We start from the raw sequence: 22,012 nt of genomic DNA, 5'->3' as shown, positions 1-22,012 counted from the left end.
TTCTATAGTAGACATTGAGCTTGAAGGGGATATTGACATGAAACAAAGCAATCTAAAGCTTAGCTCTGTTTAATAACATAGACTGGAAGGCATGAAGTCAATGGTCTAGTTAAGATTTGTATTATAGTGACAATAAAACAATATGATCACTGGTTCTGATCCCAGAATTACATTGAAATAGTTAACTTGTGTGTTTGTGTTTTTGTTTAAAGAACAAAGTTAAATCAGTCTGTATATTAAGACTCTGTAGTTAGTTGTGATATATGGATTTACATGGTTAACAATGAGAAGTTAATCTAAAGTTAAATGTGTAGGCATTGATTGTCTGCCATGAGGCTAGTTTATTAGTATTGTGTAAATATTTCATATTAAAATGGATTTGTCAGTAATCCCTACCAAAAGATTTTTTTCAGTGAATAGAGACTGCACAACAGTACTGAAACTGTAGTACATAATAACATGTTGCTTATCTTTAAAAAGTGCAAATCATCCTACTTGTTTTGCCTGTTTCATTGTCCAGTGGATTGTAAACATTTTTTAAACAAGGGCATATACCTTTTCCGCTGGTGTTAACATTCAGTTGAAATACCCAGCAGCCCTTAACTGTATATGCATAGTTTTAACTGCCTATCTTAGCCACTGTTGTAAAATAATAGTTGAGAATGTGGGCATCATTCACATGAGTTTGCATGAAAGAGAGCTGCTTAGGTGAATGTGATCACAAGACTAGAGGCATATGCCAATACTCTTGTTAAATTTGTTTTTTTTTTTTGTTTTGTTTTTTTTTTTTTAATATGTTTGGCTTGTTTAGTCCATTGTACATCACCTGTGCCTTTTAATGTTTTAGTGTTTTGAGGTCTAGACTCTGAGGCTTAATGTAGACCTCCAAAGAGTCCACTTCCTTTAAATCTAGGGCCTAAAGTCTTTAACAGATAATACATTAGTTGTACTTTGCTTATATAGTAATCTCTGAATTCTGCAGAGGAATTCACTACATCCATAGATTTCGCAAGATCAGTAATTTTATCCAGAAGAAGTACATCCTGTATCACTTTTACTGTTTCCAAGACTGGCTTTCAACCATTAACAGATATTTCTATTCATGTGACCTGAATCTGTGATGTGTACAATGGAAACTTAACAAAATTCATTTTAAAATCTGCTTGTTGTGAAGCTGCGCACAGTCTGTGCAAAATCAGTATGTGTGTTCCTTTGTATTTTCAGCTTACATCAAAATGTCATCATTTTATTGCAAAATTTTGACAAATTCAGGGTATTCAGTATCTTTCCAAGTATCTGACAAAAAATAATCAGAAGAGCTATGAAAACTTTGTGGTATCCTAATCATTAAAATATAAGACAGGGCAGCTGTATGATGTCACACAGCATAATTTTTTCTGAGGAAGATCATATAATCTTACAGATTTTCATACTAATGTAATAAACTTGTCTGAAGTAAGTCTAACGGGAGTTTTGACACTGTTCCACATTGTAAAATTCTTAAATTAATGTCTCGGTTATCGACAGATACTTTTACTTTTGAGTTGAACATGGCCTATCCATCAGAATATTTGAATGAGAGAACAAAAGAGTGCATGGTACCCAAATACAACATTATTAAACACAGAATTCCAAGAGCTTGCTAACAACCCCCCAGGCAGTTCACCATAAGTAAGATAAGTTTACAGTTAGGTTCTTCGAGTTAGGGGCATTATCACACTGATTATATGGATGAGACAGTATTTCAAATATTTTAAGAAGTCTGTGTAGCACTGTTTGTCTCTCATCCATTATGAAAGCACACCTCATACACATTGCATCATAGGCTGTTCATAGGTAGGTACTAGGCTATCGGCCCAAGGGCCTACGTAAGCCTAGCCAACAAAGTTCCCTGGCTTACGCCAAACCAAGAAAGTTAATTTCCTCTGCCCCTTGTCGAGCAGCGCCACAGAAGTGATCCCCGGGGTGTATTTCCTATTTCCCATCCACTCATCAAGATTTTTCTTAAAGAGTGTTAATGAGGAACTTTGCTTGACATAGATGGGTAGCTTGTTCCAGAGTATGGGAAGTCTCTGGGACAGGAATCTATCCCTCCAGCAAGTCCTGTTTATTGTGGTGGCAAGGTTTAGGTCACTAGAGCGTGTAGCTTGGAGGGATTGGGATTTCTTTAGGTGTAGCATGTCCAACAGCTCCGGGTTTAACATAGCTTTATATGTTAGGCAGAGATCACCTCGGAGTAGGCGATAGAGTGAAGCTGGAGTTGGAGTTTTTTGAGACAATCAGTGTAGGGCATCTGTTTGAGGCCAGTAATTCTCTTTGTGAGGTACTTCTGTGGCCTTTACAGCTGCTGCAGATGTCTTGTGAGGTACATTCCAAAGGGGGCGTTGTACTCTATAATGGGTCTAATGAGTGTCGAGTGGAGGGGAACAATGGCCTCTTTTTTCATGGATAAAGAACCCTTTTGTGATGTGTGCCATGTAGAAGGATTTCCTGACTACTGTAGCAATGTGATTATCAAAGGAGAGACTACTGTCCACCTGGGTCCCAAGGTCTCATCACACATTTGGTGTTAAGAAGACTGCCGCCTATGTGATAGTTCATGGGTACAGAGTTTTTACCAAAGGGGATAATAGTGCACTTTTTGGCATTGAGCTTGAGGCCATGGCTCTGACACCAGGCATCTGTCTCTGTGAGGCCCTTCTGTAGGATGTCCACATCATTTGGAGACTCGACTATAGCTCCTAGTTTGCAGTCATCTGCGAACTTCATTAGCCAGAGGCCTTCTGTGTTAGCCTGTACTTCAGAGAAGTACATACCAAAGAGGAGAGGTCCCAGGACTGAACCCTGTGGTACTCCACTTGTCACTGACTGGTTTGGTCAGATTTGTAGTCTGCAACTTTTACAGTGTGGGTTTTGTCAGTGAACCAGTTGGCAACCCATCTTGGGACATAGGGTTTTATACCTAGTTTAGTGAGTTTAGCTATAATTCCAGAATGGGGGATGGTGTTGAAAGCCTTGGCGAGGTCAAGATAGGCTGTGTGAACCACCTTACCTTTGTCTACGGCTTTGGTGACTGCCTCAAAGAAGTCAACCAGGTTCAACAGGCAAGATCTGCCTTTCACATACCCGAACTGGGTGGGGTCCAGAGATGGAGGGTCTTTGTTTGTGAATTCCATGATGATACGTTCCATTGCCTTGCAGACCAGGCTCGTCAGGCTAATAGGGCGATAGTTCCCAGGATCAGTGGTGGTTCCCCCTTTGTGGAGTGGGATAACTGTTGCTGTGCGCCATTCAGTGGGCACAAAGCCTGATGTGAGGCTATGACTGAACATGGTGCTTAGGTGGGGAGCCAGTTCGTTTTGAAGTTTGTGTAAAATGCAGTCTGGGATGTTGTTTGATCCCATGGATGCTGTGTTTTTGGCTTTAGAGAGTGCTGCTTTTACCTGTGAAGTTGTGATTACAGGGACTGTGCATTCTTCCTGTATAGATATGGGTCCTTTAGGGGGTGAGGGGGGGTAAAGTTCGCACTGAACCTATCTGCCAGGATGTTGGCAATATAAGTTGTTTCTGTACTTTTTGCACCATTGTGCTGTAATTCAGAGCAGATCTGGGTGTTGCCATTGAGATTCTTGACATAGCTATAGAATGCTTTGTGGTTGTCCTTAGAATCAGTGACAATCTTGTTTTCATAGCTAGCTTTGGAAGATCTTATAAGGGATCTCAGCTTCTTGCTCAGGCTGACCAGGGAGCTCCTCCACTCATGGGATTTTACTCTCTTTTGCAACAATTTCTTCCTTCTGTTGTAGAGTTTGTTTATGGCAGGGGACCACCAGATTGGCTTCCTTTTTTTGGAGGATAGCATCTTGGTTCTGTTTGGGATAACACAGTCCATGCACTTGTGTAAGTGCTTATAGAGTGCATTTGTGTAGGATTCAGCAGTCATAAATGTATTGTCCATCTGCGTGGGTGTCATGAAATTCACCACTTCAGTCTTAAGAAGCATGAAGTTGGCTTTGGAGACATTTTTTACAGTGATTTCCTTAATGGGGGGTGGGAGCGTGATGTGGATATCTAGGGTGATTAGCTTATGGTCAGATCTGACCAAAGAGGATTTGACTTCAGGTGTGGAACACTGGTCACTCATGTTGGTAATGAACTAGGTCTAGGATATTGCTGCGCCTGGTGGGGGTGTGGATAAGTTGATCCAGAGCATTGGAATTTATGAATTCCAGAAAGCGCTGAGCAAAGATATTGGTACATGAGTAGTATTCCCAGTTAATGGTGGAGTAGTTGAAATCGCCCAATAATATGGTGTTTGGTTGAACCCTAATATTTTCCAGTATATCAAGAAGAGAGGATTGGGAATCGTGGGCCATGGTGGGGGATCTGTAGCAAGCTAAAATTTGAATTGCAGTTTTGCCCAGAGTTAGTTGCATTTGGATAACCTCAGCTGCATTATGCTGAGCAACTAGCCTGGAGGTGTGGATATCCTTAATGAATATGGACACACCTCTGCCTTTTGTGTTCCGGTCCAGGTTAGATGGCCGAAAAGTGTGGTATGAGTTATAGCTTGGTAATGCAGGAGTGTCTCTGGAGCCTTGAACCAGGTCTCAGTCACTGCACAGACATCGATGTTCTCCATTTTAAGGATTGCCTCAAGTGAGTGCATTTTGAGATTTAGACTTCTAGCATTGAGTAGCATTACCCTCAGTTTTTGCTTGCCTGTTCCTGTTGTGGTGAATTTGCCATTTGAACCTTGCCTAAAAAAGGCACTATAGGGGCTGCAAGAGCCTTTGCCAGTATCCGGAATCGTGGTCTGTCGACCATGTTGTCCCAGGCAGACAGATACTGGATCCTCTTAAAATGACACCAGAAGCTTAGCCAATTGTTGAAGTCAATCATTTTGTCCTTGTACTGTGGCAGGATGTTACTCAGGGATAGGGTCATACCTGCATGGGCTACAAGATCAGAGAGTTCTTCCATGTCTCTTTTCATGTAGTCCAGGGAGGTACATCTCAGGTTGTTCACACCAACATGGACAATCACAGAGTCATATTTGTACTTGTTGTGGCGTGACCTGAGTGCATGGGTTATATGGCGGATCCTGGCACTCGACAGGCAGCTGACAGTGACGTTCTCCTTGTTTAGCCTGGTGAGTGGGACATCAGTGTGCCTGACTATAGAGTCACCTATGAGTAGTGTGTTGGGTACATTGTTTTGCCTTATGGACTGTGGTTGAGTGGCACACTGAGTCTGTGAGCTATGTGTCATTTGGGTTGTGTTGGTGGTGGGAGGTTGCTTGCGTTTCTGCTTTGGAGGTCTCTGTTGCTTGAGCAGATTATTATTGAGAGCCTCCGCAAATGTTTTTGTGTTTCTGTGTGTGGATTTTGGTGGTGTAGGTTTAGTGGGACTATGTGATGAGTGTGGTGTGGTGCAAGTGTTTACCTTCTCCTCTTGACTATCAAGTTCAGTCTTGGTTGGAGAGAGCTTTACCTCCAGTTTGGCTAGATAAGTGCATCTCTCACAGGTTGTAGTGTTGGGTGGTAGGCGGAGAGAGTTGTCTGTGTATGAGAATATTGCTGCATTGCCCCAAGATGCCCAGATTCATCAGATAGACAGGAGAGGACACTGGGAGCTGAACCTTGGACATGCCTGAATAAAAAAATATTTTCCACTAGACAAGTGAGGAAAGTGAGTACAAGAGCTGTTTTTCTCTAAGCAAGTGAGAAAAGTAAGTACCAAAACTGTCTTCCTCTAGGTAATGAGCAAGGGTGAGTGCTGTAGTAATTTGTAGTTTTAGTGCTTTCAAGTTCTGAACAAGTACTGAGCACGGATAAGCAAATTCAAGTGCTAAAACTAAGAATCTGGATCTTGTTGTAGATATGCTACCTAGTGCTTACCACTCCCACTGATAAGCTAGAAGGCTTCCTTCCAACACAGAAAGGCTTGGGGGCACAGAAGCTTACAAACAGTCCTGGATACAGCAAATCTGTATCTGGGCTAAACTAGTTACAGGGAAGGTGGGAAGCAAGAGCAAATGCAGGCTTTCAAACCAGAAAGTTGAAAGAGATGGAAAAACTGCCCAAATGGCCAATAAACTACAATTTCTGGGCCAGAAAACCACTCTTATAGTAGATAGGCTTACCTAGTGCTTACCACTCCCACTGATAAGCTAGAAGGCTTCCCTCCAAGACAGAAAGGCTTGGGGGCGCAGAAGCTTACAAACAGTATTGGATACAGCAAATCTGTATCTGGATCAAACTACTTACAGGAAAGGCAGAAAACAAGCTTAGAATGTATATATATATATATATGTATATAATATATATTTTTTTTTTTTTTTTTTTTTTTTTTTTTTTAGTTAAGTGGTTTGGCTTTCTCAGAAAGTTCTCTCTGTATTAGTAAAAATGAGCTAATGACAGTAGCAAAAACACTTTAAATGCAGTTCAAGCTAGCACACTTGAGTGTCTAGCAATATTAAGGCAAATACAGTTTAAATAAATGCAGGTAAGTTAAAATGACAAAAACAAGTTTATGAAAAATCAAATAAGAGCACTTGAACAATTAAATGCACACAGAACAGCAAATTAAGGTAGAAGACCCAAATGTAATGACTGCAACAGTGAATACACTCGAACATCTACATTTATGGTAAGTGTACACAACTGTACTTTCTGGGGATCACTTGATACCCAACTTCTCTGAATCTGTGTATCCGGTCAGGTAACATTTAGTAACTTTAGCTTGACACCTGGCAGTTAGAGCCAAATACCAGTGTTTGGTACACCAGCCCAAGTCTTGTACACCATTAAGGATGGTTCATCATTTTAGATCATCAGACGAGGTACCCTGTCTGCTGAGAAGTGATTAATGTATTAGCATGTGTTTCATTTGAAGATATTTTCACCTAAGTGGGCTACCAGATGCCCAAAAGATGCCATTTAATGAATTCCATCAACCTGCTGTATCTGCTCCAAAATCCATATAATGTCCTCCTTATAACTGTAGCCTGCATACTGTATCTTAAAATCTGAAGTTGTTTTTCATTTGGTCTTCAACCCATAGTACTTTGATCCGGCACAGATCTGACTTGGACATATACGCCAGCAACGGAGCCGAAATCCAAACTCTTCCCCCATAATGCCCGCTCTCCCTCCTCCCCTCAGATCTCGTTTGCTGCTCATTTTGAACAGCACGGGTCAATTTTTGTCTGAGCTCCTACTGGTCTTTGATAGTCTTTAAGTAGTTTTTGTAGGTTTTCCTCTCTGTCTCTCTACCCATCTACCTATTCAGGTGTTGGACTTTATAGGTGCTCGGCTGGATGCGATATAGAGCAGGGTTTTTCTACCTTCAGACAAGTTACTGTTGCTCCAACAACATGAGTCTCTATTCTTCACATATCCCCCCCTCAGGCAGGTATGGTTCTTTGTGCGTTGGGGTCCATGGTGGCCACAATAAACCTTCTACCAGCCGCACACCTTCACATGAGATTCTTCAGTGGACCTTAGTACAGTGGTTCCTCCTTGAAATTCCTTTATCGTATCTGGTTCGGCTATCCCGAGTTTGTCAGGTCCCTCTTCAGTGTTGGCTTCAGTCCCCGGACCACCTTCTGGGCCACCCATTTGTTCTTCCTTCCCCCCGACCACTGTGACCATGGACACCTCCCTGCTTGGGTGAGGGAGGCTTTGCATGGGACAAATGGTCCAAGGCATGAGCTTCCCCTTGGAGACCAATCTGCATATCATTGTCCTGGAGATGAGGGCAGTACTTCTTGTGTTGCAAGACCTTCTAGCCTTTCTTCCTACTGGGACTGTTGCCATCCAGATGGACAACATGTCCGTAGTCTGGTACATCAACAAATGGGGGGGGGACCAGATCTACTCCCTTTGCCACGAGGCCATGAGATTGTGGGAGTGGGGGATCTCTTCCAACCGGTTTCTGGTGGCAATGCACATTCTGGGGAAGTCCAGCATTGTGGTGGACAGGTTCAGCAGAACCATTGTGATGCCTTACAAGTGGTGTCTGAAGCCTTCAGTAGTGGACATGATCTTTCAGAAATGGGGACACCCTTGCTGCAATCTCTTCACCTCTCCTTCCAACGCAAAGTGCAGCAGGTTTTTCACACTGATCCCCCCCTGAAGGGGAGTCACCCAGAGACACACTGGTTCATGCTTGGCCCTCCGGTCTACTTTTTGCTTATCCTCTTCTTCCTCTGATCCCCAAGTTCATTCAGAAAGCACAATGGCTGAAGAGCAAATTCATACTCAGTGTCCCCTTCTGGCCTCGCCATGTTTGGTTCCCCACTCTTTGGTCTCATCTAGTGTGTCCTCCCTGGGCTGTGGACCTGGTTCCAGATCTTCTCACACACCTGTCAGGGGTTCCTCACTTGGCTTAGTCAGTCTGAAGCTTACTGCTTGGCTTCTCCAGTTTCCCTGATGGCCAGGACTCCCGGGCTCTCTTCGACAGTCAAAAAGGTCTTGGTTATGGGTCCTAAGGCTTCTACTAGGAAGATTTATTCCAGTAAGTGGAAGCGTTCCTCTGTCTGGGCTTCTCAGCACAATTTGGATACATTTACAACCCCTGTTCCTGCCATTTTCGATTTTTTTAGCCCATATTTTTTCACAATGGCACTAGTTTTTCTACAACTAAAGTTTATTTGGCAACAATTTCAAATTTCCATGTGGGGATAATTCGGCCTCCTTGGCATCTTCCAAGCTATGCAAGGGCTTTTAAAAGTGTACATTCCTTCTTAGGCCTCCTATCAAGGACTCCACACCTCCTTGGAATCTTAACTCTAGTTTTACAGGCCCTAGTATATCTCCCATTTGAACCAGCTGCTACTGTCTATTTACAATTCTTATCATGAAGGTGGCCTTCTTGGTGGCTGTTACCTCACCTAAGAGGGTCTGTGAGTTGCAGGCTTTGTCTATTAAGCCTCTTTACCTTCTCTTCCATAAGGATAGAGTGACTCTTCATACTGACCCAGCTTTCTTACCGAAGGTGTCTTCTGAAGCTAATGTTAACCAGGTAATTAATTTGCCAGTTTTCTTCCTGAATTATCAGAACAAAGGGGAGTACAGGTTACATTTACTTGATGTTCACAGGCAGCTGCAAATTTATTTGCATAGAACCAAAAGTTTTCAACAGTCGGATCAACTTTTCATATTGTTTTCTAAGCCACATCTGGGAAAGCCTGTTTTTAAAGTCACTCTTGCTCACTGGACTGCCAGCTGCATTTCTACAGCTTATCGTTCCAAAGGAAGAAACAGAAGAACCTGGCCCCATCCAGGCAAATTCTACCAGGTCAGTGTCTACTTCTGTAGCCTTTTGGTCCAGGGTTTCTTTTGAAGATATCTGTTTGGCTGCTACTTGGTCCTCTTCGTATACTTTTATCTCACATTACAAATTGGATATTCTCTCCAGAAGCAGGGCTTCTTTTGACTCGGCTGTGCTTTGGGTCATCCTTCCATGACGGGCTTCCAAGGTTATTGTAAGTAGGGACTCTGTCCTATAGGTTGAAGACCATATGAAAAACAACTTCAGATAAATAAGATGTTCATCGTGTTTCACTGTTGCAGTCATGACTGTAGGGTTCTCCCCTGCCGGCAGGCAGTCCTCGGTCGGCCAGAATCCCAAAGTCTGGGTCTGGCGTCGGCTGTTCAGTCATGCTCCCTGACGTCAGAGCGCTAGGAGTACAAAGCTGACAGCCGACGTCATGTTCTCCAGTCTTTCTTGCCGTGCGGTGATAGCAGTTTGCATTTGCCGGTCGGCTGACTCCTGACAATTTCTGCTAATCGTACTTCAGTCCGAAGACTTTCTTCTCCTACTCAAAGCTAAGTACCCTGTTGGGGAAACTTTTTTCTTGCTCCAGTCCGATGTCAGAAAAAGTTAATAATTGTATTTCTTGTGGGAAGCAAATACCTCATAAGGATTTTCATTCTTCTGTATTCCTTGCTTAGGCCCTGACCACGACGTAGCTAGTTGTCGGTTTTGTGCTAGATTCAATCGATGTACGATTAAACGAAGGTACGATTTTGCATATCATTACTTCGGTAGGCGCTTTAATTACAAAATGTTGTCAGATTCGGTTCCGGCTACCGGAGTTCACAAAAGACGCAAGGATAAAGACAGGCCTCCGAGGTCCAAATCGGACGAAATTGTACAAGCAGATCCAGCTTCAGGTTCGGCCGTCAGTGAGGTGCTTTTGCAGCCCCTGTCGTCGGCCATTTCGGAACCGATGGCCGAAATGGACTCCCACGAGGAGCCAACTAGGCCTTTGAATATTTCTGTTGCAGGACCTTCGGACAATGCTCCTTCGGATGGGTCCAGAGCCGCTGTGCAGGTACCGGCTTCTGAAGGGGTTTTCAGGCGTACTCAGCTTCTAATAAAGGCAAAGCCAAAGACAAAGGCAAAGACTCCTTCCAAATCAAAGACTACAGCTCAGGCCTCTTCTGATCCGGCACCCAAGTCTCAGAAACAGTTACTTAAGATGGTGGGGGACTTACTTACAATGATTAGGGGTTCACATCCCCCTCCTGATAAAAGGCCAAGGCAGGAAGTGTATTATGACTCCTCTGATCAGGCTTCTGTTTCTTCAGTTTCTTCTTCTGACCAGGAATATTCTTTCCCTCCTTATGAGGATTCTGATGCTGAGAAATCCATTCCTTCAGCTTCTCCCCCTGAGGATTTCTCTTTTGGGGAAACTTTACATGAAATGAGGGAACATTTTCACTGGGAAGGACAGGAGTACTCTGAATCTAAGAAAAGACTTGGGGATTTTCTTCTTCTTCCCCAACATTAGACCCCTGGCTATTCCTCCTATTTTGGATATTGTGGATGATGCTTTTTCGGAGGCTAACTTAACTCCGGACTCTCTTCCTCCAGCTCCTGTTAAGCCAGACAGATATTATAGGGTTCCTGATTCCCACCAGTTTTTATACAAGAATCCTACTGCTGATCCTGAAACCATTTCTCAGGGTCCTAAGGGGGTTAAGGCCGCTACTGCTAAAAACCCCATTCCCACTGAGAAGGATTCCAGATCTTTAGAAAGATGGGGGCAAAAAAGTGTACACTTCTGCTACTTTATCTATTAGGGCTTTAAACTGCCAATTTCATATGCTGAAATACCAGCAATTTCTTCACTCTGTTTTGAAACAAAAGCTAACTTCCATTTTTGCTTGTGCAGATGATAAGGAATTACATGACTTACTGCATGCCACTGAACAAGTTGGGAAGCATGGTTTATACTGTGGATTTGATGCCTTGGAGGCTTTTTGTAGGGCTGCTGCCTCTGGTACAGTCATTAGAAGGCATGCTTGATTAAAGGAACAAAACTTGCCAGATCAAGTAAAAGCTAAGTTATTGGATGCTCCTGTTGAGCATAATGTTTTGTTTGGACCTAAGGCTGAAGAGGTGAAAAAGAAGATGGAGGACAAGGCAAAATCCATGCAAATGGTTAAAGATTTCTTACAAGTACAGCCACCCAGATTTAGTAGGAATTGGCCTACAGAAAATTGGTCCTTCCCAATTCAGACAGGCCTCAGAGGGGTAGATACAGACGCTCCCGAGGAAGGCCTCAAACGCAAGCCTCTTATAGACCGACAGTGGACTGCTTCCACCCCTAGGGGAGGAGAGGACAGGTCGCAAGCTCATAGAAAATAGGCTCAATGACTCCCTCTGTTGGGCTGCAGGAACTTCTTTCCTGGAAGCCCCACTCGGAGGAAAACTTTCCCTTTTTCACCTAAATTGGACTCATATAACACAAGACAAGTGGGTTCTGGATGTGGTTTCAAGAGGTTACAAATTCCATTTTCATACCCTACCAAGACCAAGCGGATGGCCGGATCTTCCAAAACATCAATGGCTAGAGGCCTTAAACCAGGTGGAGGCTCTCTTGGCTATGAAAGCCATAGAACTGGTTCCACTTTCAGAGATGGGACAAGGTTTTTACTCTAGGCTTTTTCTAGTCCCCAGAAAGCAAAATTCATGGAGACCCATTCTGGATCTGTCAGTCTTGAACACTTTTCTCGAGATACCAAAATTCAAGATGCTTACTCTACAGCAGCTACTTCCAATGCTGACCAAAAATGCGTGGATGGTAACTTTGGATTTAAAGGAGGCATATTTACACATTCCCATCAGGCATAAATGCAGAAAATACCTCAGGTTCAGGGCCGGATCGAGGCACTATCAATTCTCTGCGCTGCCCTTTGGATTGTCTACTGCGCCCAGGGTCTTTACCAAATGCCTGGCTCCAGTAGTAGCTTATTGCAGACTCAAGGGAATTCAAATTTACCCTTATCTGGACGATTGTCTAATTCAGGCAGACAGCAAGGATGTCTTACTCCAGCATCTAGAATTTGTTCAGAACCTTCTCAAGTTCCTGGGATTCTCTATAAACATAAAAAAGTCAAATTTGACACCCTCTCAACAGATAACTTTTCTGGGTGCTCTTCTAAACACCACAACCCAGATGGCATTTCTGACATCCAAAAACAATTACAGCTGGCTTCAACTTTCAAAACCTTGGCAACTTTAACTCAGCTTTCTGCAAGGAAATTCCTGCAGGCTTTGGGTTACATGGCCTCCTGCACCCTTCTCGTACCATATGCAAGACTACACATGAGGAAAATCCAGTGGTACCTAAAAAGTGTATGGTCTCAGCATTGCCACAGTTTAGACATACAGATAACCGTCCTGCCTTGTCTCCAAAAGGAATTCCTTTGGTGGTCCAAGGCATGTACTCTAAACATAGGAAAACCCTTCAGTCTGCCTCCAGCCACTCAGATACTAACCACAGATCAGATTATGAATGGGGAGCCCATTTTCAGGGCAACTGTCTGCAGGGCCTTTGGACAAAGGATCAGAAGCTCCTGCATATCAATTTAAAGGAAATGTTAGCCGTACAGAATGCTCTATTGGCTTTCAGGAATCTTCTACAACCAGGACAGCTACTGATACGGACAGACAACACCACAGTTATGTGGTACATAAGCAAGGGGGATCTCATTCCTACCCCATTTGCAGACTAGCCATGAATCTATGGAACACAGCTCTAGCTTGCAAACTGGACCTTCAAGCTCAGTTTCTACCAGGAAAGCAAAACTTCCTAGCAGACAGTCTGAGCAGAAACTTGTCGGATCCACACGTATGGATGCTGGACACCGAAATATTCAGGATGATTACAGCAGTCTGGGGATGCCCTCACATAGACCTCTTTGCATCCCAACTCAATCATCAACTACAGATTTTTTGCACCAGGACTTTCCACGAACTAGCTTGGAAAGTGGATGCTCTATTATTCAGTTGGAGAAACCTCTCGGGTATGCCTTCCCGCCTTTACCTCTTCTTCCACGGGTGTTATTAAAGATCAAACAGGACAAGTCCAAGATGATAATTTTGCTGGCCCCAAATTGGCCTTGACAATTTTGGTACCCAACTCTGAAGAACCTTTGTCTGGAGCCCCCTTGGGTATTACTACAGACTAAGAATCTTCTGTCCCAGCACCAGGGTCAGGTTCTGCACTCCCATGTCAAAACTCTCAGCCTGGCGGCCTGGTTAATTCAGGGTCTTTGAGTCATTCTCTCCTACCCAAGCAGGTTATGGATGTCATTTTAGAAGCCAGACATCCTAGCACTAGAAAATATTATGCAGGAAAATGGAAAAGATTTTGCTCCTGGATGCAGGCTCAGGATTCAGATCCTCTTATTCCTAACATTCCTCTGATTTTACTTTACCTGACAGACCTCTTACATAAGGGTCTCTCTTTCTCTTCCATAAAAATCCATGCTTCTGCTATTTCTGCTCATTATAATACAGACCCTCCTATCTTTTCTCATCAGCTCATGAGACAGTTTCACAGAGGTGCTAAAAACTTAAGGCCCCCTAGATCTCCTCCCATTCTTTCTTGGGATCTCAACTATGTTTTGGAAAAACTCACCTTACCTCCTTTTGAGCCTGCTGCCACTTCTGACATCAAATTTTTATCTTGGAAGACAGCCATTCTGTTAGCTCTGACCTCTGCCAGGAGAGTTTCAGAGTTGCAAGCTCTCATGGCTGTGGCACCTTATATTATTTTTCATCAAGACAGGGTGTCTTTAAGGACTAATCCTACTTTCATGCCTAAGGTGGTTTCCAAAGTGGCCTTAAATCAAACTATTCACTTGCCAACTTTTTTCCCCAGTCCTCAAAATAAGGGGGAAAGGATCTTGCATTCCTTGGATGTACACAGACAACTACGTTTTTACCTGGACAGAACCAAGGACATCAGGAAATCAGAGCAATTGTTTGTTTCTTATGCTTCAAGTTTCCAAGGTAAAGCCATTTCAAAACAGACCATTTCTAAATGGATTGCTCATGGAATCAGATTTTGTTATTCACACCATGGAAAGCAAATCCCAGGGAGTATAAGGACTCACTCTACCAGAGCTGCTGCCACTTCAGCTGCCTTCCTCAGGGGAGTTCCTACCAAGGACATTTTGGAAGCTGCAACTTGGAGTTCAGTGCATACTTTTTCCAAGCACTACAATCTACCTCTCTACTGTAAGTCTAGGGCAGGCTTTGCTTCTGCTGTCTTGCAGGGCCTTTTAGCCGCCCCCCTTCTTTATGACCACATCCCTTTTATTCTGCTTTGGGATTCAACCCTACAGTCATGACTGCAACAGTGAAACACGATGAACATAGTACAGTTGTGTACACTTACCATAAATGTACATGTTCGAGTGTCTTCACTGTTGCAGTCTGGGTTTCCCTCCCTCCTATCCCCTCTCATTTTTTCTTTTATGTAGTTCCCTTCTTCACCCTTCTTTTGAGGTGTATTTGCAAAGGGTATGGGATCTTACTCATTTTGGAGCACCTGACATCTGGGGCAAGAAAAACTGGAGAACATGGCGTCGGCTGTCAGCTTTGTACTCCTAGCGCTCTGACGTCAATGAGCATGACTGAACAGCGGATGCCGGACCCAGACTTTGGGATTCTGGCTGACCGAGGACTGCCTGCCAGCAGGGGAGAACCCTACAGTCATGACTGCAACAGTGAAGACACTCGAACATCTACATTTATGGTAAGTGTACACAACTGTACTTTATGTACCCTCCAATAATGTTCCATCTGAGTTGATGCTTTTCATTTGTCTTCAGCTGTCCCTTCCTCCTTCCCCCTGCTTTTTTGGCTGTGTAGTGGACTGGACAGATGTAGGCACAGCCGCCTTCTTGGCCCAGGTTGAGTGTGTGTGTGTGTCAGTATTTTATTTGGTTAGGGATTACGTTTTTTCTGCTCTGGGGGATTGGTGCTGTTCTGCAGCAAACTCGATCTGAAAGGAGGAGGGAGAGCAGGGCATTGTGGGTAGGGAAGGAGCTCCGATTTCAGCTCCAATGCTGGAGTATATGGCCAAGTCGGATCAGTGCCGGATCTGAGTGCCATAGGGTGAAGACAGATGAAGAGCAACAACTCAGATGGGACATTATGGTAAGTACATAACTTTTTTTTGGGTGCCCCCACAAGGGAAAGTCATCACACCATACAGGACTTGCCCCAAACAACCTCTTTTTAGGGCTGTGAGTTTTGTGCTTAGTGTAAATTAGCATTCAGGTGCTTGAGTAAGGATTTATTACCCACCCTGATGCTCTGTAGGAAACTGTTCAGTGGAGGCTTTCTTCTGTGGATGCTCATAAAGGCAAAGGGCCATCTTGGTATCTACTGTCTTAACTAGCCCGGTAGTATAAGGAGTGTTTTATGTGTGTTGGCATTGTATTGCATTTACTCTACGTATAGGTTAAGAAAATTGAAAAAAAGTTCACTTACTACAACACTTGTAAAACATCCCTTGGGTTTTTTAATGTCCAAGTTAATCTGCTGCTTTGAGCGGAGTGGCATTCTGCTTTGGCTCATACTACATTATATCCCAAAGGTTGAATAACTAAAACATGAATAAAGCCCCTGAGCATACGTTTTTGCTTAAATAATTAACTAATGCTGTCTTATGAAAGTTAAGGGATGAGGAATATACTCAGTAAAGGAAAACTGTAGCAGAAGTGATGTGGTTCTTGGTTGCTGTTGAATCATCATTTTTTAACTGTTTTCCATTTGAACATGTGTATACAGTATTTGCTTACCACTGTCAAAATGTTAAATCAAAGAAAGCTTCTTGACATGAACCAGCTAAGATTTTGTTACATAGTTTTTGCTTGCTGGTAATGTTGGTTTTCTTTCTAGGTTTTTAAGAGCCCATATGAAGTTGTGACGATTTTACTAATTCAGACTCTGAATGCAATGGTTCCTTCCATCCCAGTATGTCTGCATTCAGAAATGGAAAGAGCAGGACCAGAAGCAAAGCTCACAACTCTGCTGGAATTCTATGAGACCACTTCCCACTTTGCTAAGGGCCTAGAGACTGCCATGCTTACCCATCTTGGTAAGGCTGCATAGATGTTTAACTTTTTGTTATAAAAATGTTGACTGATTATATTCATGTGTTGACCTGCGATTACAGTGGTAGCACTGCTTCTGGTGGTTCCAGTTACTATTGTTCATAACTGAATATGATCTTTGTGGAGCTTGACAAGTTTGGGGACTTGGTTAAGAATCCCATGTCATGCTTTGTATTTATTTATTTTTGGGATAAGGATTATTGTGTTAGACTGTGCTGCATGATTATGCCACTGCATTCCTGTCTCACAAATATTGTAAAATGGGATTGTGATAGTTGACATTCTCTACATTGAATGGAAAATAGGATCATGATATTTATCGTCCTGAGTACTGGAAGTAAAGTGAGATCACAATGATTGGCACATCCTCTTTACTTTTTATTTTATTTTATTTTTAAACAGGAAACGTTTTTACTGAACTATCACTTGTGACACAGGCAAACATATGTTTGTTTATATGGATGAAAACAAACCATATTGACATATTTTCACTTGCAGTTGTTATATATCACTTGTAATCTATTCTGTCGTTGTCAGTGAAGCATTACAAAGCTCATTCAATTTTTGCCATCCCTTAAACCTCATTCCTCCTCCAGAACATTATTCTGCACATATTGTTCCCACAGTTTCCATTTTTTTCTTTGTGATTTGTTACCACCCTTTTCAAAAGATCCCACTTCCAATTGTTTTAACTCTGTTATTGTATTCTCTATTTCTAGTACAGTTGGTTTAGACTTTGATTTCCATTTTCTCATAATTGCTTTTTTAGCAGCCACCAGAATTAAACTTAGCAAGGCCTTAATATGTATAGACAATTCAAATTCTGTATCACAGCTTAAAAAATCCAGTATCTGCAGGGAATTTTTAAACAATGCCAACTCATTACACACTCACGTATGTGTTGCCAATTGCCTCTTTCTTCCCCATTACACCACCCACATTTGTAGTCTACCACAGGAAGAAGTCTGCTCAGGGTATAAAATATCTATGCAAACACTTGCAAGCAAAGATCCTAAATCATCTAGGTTTTGTTGCATATTTGGGAGCCATACATATATCCCTTCATTGTTTCTTTGTAAAATGCTTATCCAGTCTCTGTTCCCTCCTGTTCTAACCTCTGATTGATTCCTGTAGTTACCTTGCAGTATTTTATATGCCATAGTAAAATTTACCCCCTTTTAACAGCAGCTTCTGTTTTAGATTCTACTAATTCTCTAGCAGTACTGGTCTTTCCCTTAAGATCTCACTATTTCTTTATCTTTGCTTGTACTCTGATAACAATTCTTGATAAGGCGACAATCTTTAGCCTGCAGTCTACATAAATTCTTAGCTTTTTCCCATTCTATTACCTTTTCCTCTCTAATTATTTGCTCCCAATACTTTGGTCCTTTGCCAGTTTTCTCCAGTAAATTCCAGCTTTTTCTTGCCTATTTTCTGTATCTCTGATTGCAGTCATCCCTGTAACAACCCACCACTTTCCGGTAACCGAGGAGCCCCAATCCTCACCACTGGTAGCAGTGGGGGATGTACACTGGGAAGATAACAGGTACACACACAGCATTTCCAGATGCAGGTCTCTGTGTCAAGTGCAATTTCCCTTAAGAGCAGACAGAGACCACAGACAGTCCCGGGGCTGGTTTCCCCTCTTTCTCCAGTAAGACTCCCCACTGGCACAGCTGTAGAGTTAAGATCTCAGCTGAGTGGCTAAGTGAAGACCTCCAGCATCCTTTCTGTCCAACCTTCGTGTCCCTGCCAAAGTAGCTGACACACCACTCTTTGAGGTTTGATTTACACACACACACACACCTAGGAAAGGCTGGCACAGCTTTACTAGCTATGCCGCCTTTTGCCCAGACTATAAGGTAGTTATCACTGCCACCAGTCAACTCCTTATCAGCTGCTTTAAGGCCCTTAAAGGGTAATCCAAACTTACTGTTTAATATTATTAATACAAATGGTAGTTTGGCCAAGAGCAAGGCTATTAATAGTGACCCACACGGTGTCACCAAGTAAATATGCAAGTACTCGCAAAACTTAAGTATTTCTAGACAAATCTGCCACAATGAAAGGTTTAAATATTTTTAGTAATAAATAAAAGAACAAGAAAATACTCAGTATATATTCACTGTAACAGAGTTCAAAATCTCAGGAAATATTTAAAACAACATTGCAGGACAGTCTCAAGTAAATAAAGAAAAATATCTAAACTAAGGTTTGCTATATTCCTGACTGTATCTAAGAGAATTATACTATTCCTTAGTAAACTACTTCATCAGAAGTGTGGTGACTGGATCTTGTAGTTGTCAGGTCTAAGACAGAATGCAGAATGCCCTCTCTCTCTAAGAGACTCCAAATTAATATCACAAATATTATTGCTGGGATAGCTTGCAGAATGACATAATTTCTTGTCATCTGACTGTATCCCAGGTGAAACCCCACTGCTGGAAGCTAGCAGTATTTAGCATCTACCTGTGAAAATACATAGACCTCAGATCATTGGCAGATGCTGGAAGTCATAAAACAATTGTATTCCTTCGTACTGTCAGAGGTAGTAATTAGTTCACTCAGAAGACAATACAGAAAGCTTTTCAGCACAGACTATGTGTCTAGATGCATTGACTGAAGATACCATCTTTTATTGCGTAGCCATAAAGTAATTTAATTTGAGCTATTTTTCTGAAGTTAACTTCCTGTATTTCAGTTTCCACTATTCAAATGTATACATTTAAATGGCTACAATAGTGCATGTACATTTCTGTTCTCTTCTAGCATGGCACACTGTGGTTACATCTTAAGCACGAGCACTTTATACTTTTTTTTTAACACACATACCAGTTTGATGTACACATGACGTACAGTTCTAATACTGTTGTAACACAAGCATCTTATATAAATCATGTTGATATTCACAAATGACATATAATTATTTACAAAATTCCAGATATCTGTGCTTGGCAGAATCTCCTTTTTTGACCGTCCCTATCAGCAAAATCTCCTTTTTCCATCCCAGTGCTGGTTTAATTCAAAGAATATTTTCTGCTACTTTATGAATATAATGTTCTGCATAGTCATTTTCCCTTTAAGGATCTGCATGCAAAATCCCATTGTCTTTAGCTTCCCCCTATTTCATCATCATCCCTTTCCACTTTGAATTATGAGTTTCTGCTTGTGCAATGTATAGGAGCCTTAACTGTGTAGCTGTGACATATCCATTCAAATAATTTAATCCCAAACCACTTTGTTCTTTTGGAAGGATTAATTTATCCCATGTGCCCTGTTCCTCTCCCAGGTAAAATTCTTCAATTTTCTATTAATTGTTATCCGCAACTTCTCTGGTTAATAAAAATATGCCTGACCTATGTATAGAAAGGGACTAAAAACATTTTCAGTGCTTGTATCTTGCTATCCATATCCATAAAACAGAGCTTCCAGTTTCTCAGTTTGTGTTATTTTCTTTTGTTTAGTCTCTTCCCACATATCCTTGGCTGCCAAAACAGAACCCTTTTTAATTCAAGCTCCTAAGTACTCCATTTTATCATGTCCTCATAAAGGTGGATACTACTCGAACAATTCGTATGTGGGTACATAGTTTGCAGGTATTGCCATTGTTTTTGTCTTCATTAAATATGTATCCCAAAAAGGGGAACACGGTCCCAGAATGTTCCACAGCACTGAAATGTCCTTTTCTGTTTGTTTTTTTTTTTCCAGGTATAAAAATATTTGCAAATAAAGCCAGTTTTTCTTGACTACCATACCAATTATAGCATTGAATTCCTGAGTCCCTTATTTTCTTTTCCAGTGGTTCTAAATATAACGCAAATAAGAAAGGAGAAATAAGGCATCGCTTCTTGGTTCCTCTGCCCAGACGGAAGCTAACAGAGAGGATCCCCCCCACTTTAATTTTCTCCTCTGATCCATCATATATCCTCTTAATCAACCTTATTTTATCAGGGAATGCAAATGCTTCATTTGTACCACTCATAAAATCCCAGCTCACTCTTTCAAATGTTTTCTGTGCATCTAGACCCATCCACAACAGTGGGATTTTGTAACATTTTGCTTCCCTCTGGATCATCATTGTTCTGTTAATATTGTCATATGTTTGCCTGCCCTTCATAAAACCACACTGATTCATATCTGTCAGTTTTGGCAACATTTTTGCTAATCTTTTAGCCACTATAGACATAAACATTTTATTGTCATGCTATAGAATCGAAATAGGCCGATACGAAGCTGGATCTGATGGGTCTTTACAATCTTTAGGTTTTACAAGCACCACTGCTTTCTTGTAGGATGTTGGTGCTGCTTCTCCTTTTAAAGTACCATTAAAAGTCTTCCCGATCTTTATCACTTTCTTCCCTCCTAGCTTCCAAACTTCCATAGGAGTGCCATCTATTCCTGAGGACTTTCCTGCAGATTGGTTATACATAACTACTTTTCTCTCATCTCCTCCTATCCTTACTGTTGGTAATTGAGCCTCAACTACCTCTAACTTTGGTATATTTAATTCTTCCGTAAGCATTTCCATGTGTACTTTTTGTTGGATTTCCACATTTCTCTGCTTTGTATAGATTTTTATAAAATTTCCAAAGTATTTCTAATAACTCTACAGGATCTCTGGTTAGTTTCCTTGTTATTAGCTCCCTAAGCTTGGCAACAACCATTTCTGTTGCCTGAGCCATTGTGCTAAAAACATTTGTGTTCTGGAGTTATCAAAAAAGCAGTTCCTTAATGGCAATCTTTTTAAACTCATCCATATTGTCAAGTTAATCCCTTATTTTCTGTTTAGCTTTCTGCAATTGCTCCTTTTGTTCTGTGAGATTCCTCCTATTCTGCAGTACTTTAACTTATTTTGTCAATCCATGTAAAAAATTATTGTTACTTCTTAACATATCACTTTCATTTCCACCCTGTCTTTAAACTCCAGCGTAATTGTATCCCACTCCCTGGCTATATTTTCAGAAGAATTTTTTATCTTTTCTAATAACTCCTGAATTATTTCCACTACCCATTCCTTAAATTCTAGATAGGGAAGTGCCAGTGTCTCATTTTTATTTCATTACCTTGCATTTTTATTTTGGTTATTGTTGGAGCATGATCTGAAATAATTATTGGATACGTATCAAAACTTTCAATTAAGTGCACATGTTCATGTGAGGTATAACTTCTGTCTAGCATAGCTCAGTTTTTGTACCTTGGAGAATAAAATGTAAATTCTCTCTTTACTCCAGCTACTGAATTCACAATTCGATACCAAATATCTTTATAAATTTCTTCAAAAATCTACCCTCTTTTTGTTATATTTTCCCTTCTAAGCCCCCTAGATTCATCTCACACAAGAGGTGTGCTAAAGTGGGGGTGGAGGATTTGGTCTGCTCCAGGCACAAACAATAAGGGGATACAGCCTGTGTAAGCAAGAGCTGAATCCTTTAAGGAAGGGCATTCTTCTGTAAGAACATACTCTGTGTATGTGCATCGATTCACCCACCCTGTTGCTTACTGATTCCATGTTCCACATGTGCAATTTAAATGCCACACTTGTCACTGCTACTTCTGACCCCATGGAGAGTGGAGCTAGAGTAGAA

The 22,012-nt window shown here is 41.7% G+C and overlaps 1 protein-coding gene across 2 annotated transcripts in view; it reads left to right on the top strand.

The window, feature by feature from the left end:
- COG7 (component of oligomeric golgi complex 7) overlaps nucleotides 1–22,012 on the top strand; it is a 4,201,489-nt gene that overhangs the window by 1,384,970 nt on the left and 2,794,507 nt on the right. For both annotated transcript variants that reach the window (XM_044089821.1, XM_044089822.1), the window contains exon 7: nucleotides 16,213–16,411. In XM_044089821.1, the coding sequence (XP_043945756.1) occupies nucleotides 16,213–16,411 (199 nt within the window). The remainder of the gene's footprint in view (nucleotides 1–16,212; nucleotides 16,412–22,012) is intronic.

This window comes from Protopterus annectens, chromosome 12.part0 (genome assembly GCF_019279795.1).
Source record: "Protopterus annectens isolate FY-2018-M chromosome 12.part0, PAN1.0, whole genome shotgun sequence".
Classification (NCBI taxonomy): domain Eukaryota; kingdom Metazoa; phylum Chordata; order Ceratodontiformes; family Protopteridae; genus Protopterus; species Protopterus annectens.
Note: the sequence above shows the minus strand (reverse complement) of the source record. Positions and strands in the feature narration are given on the sequence as shown.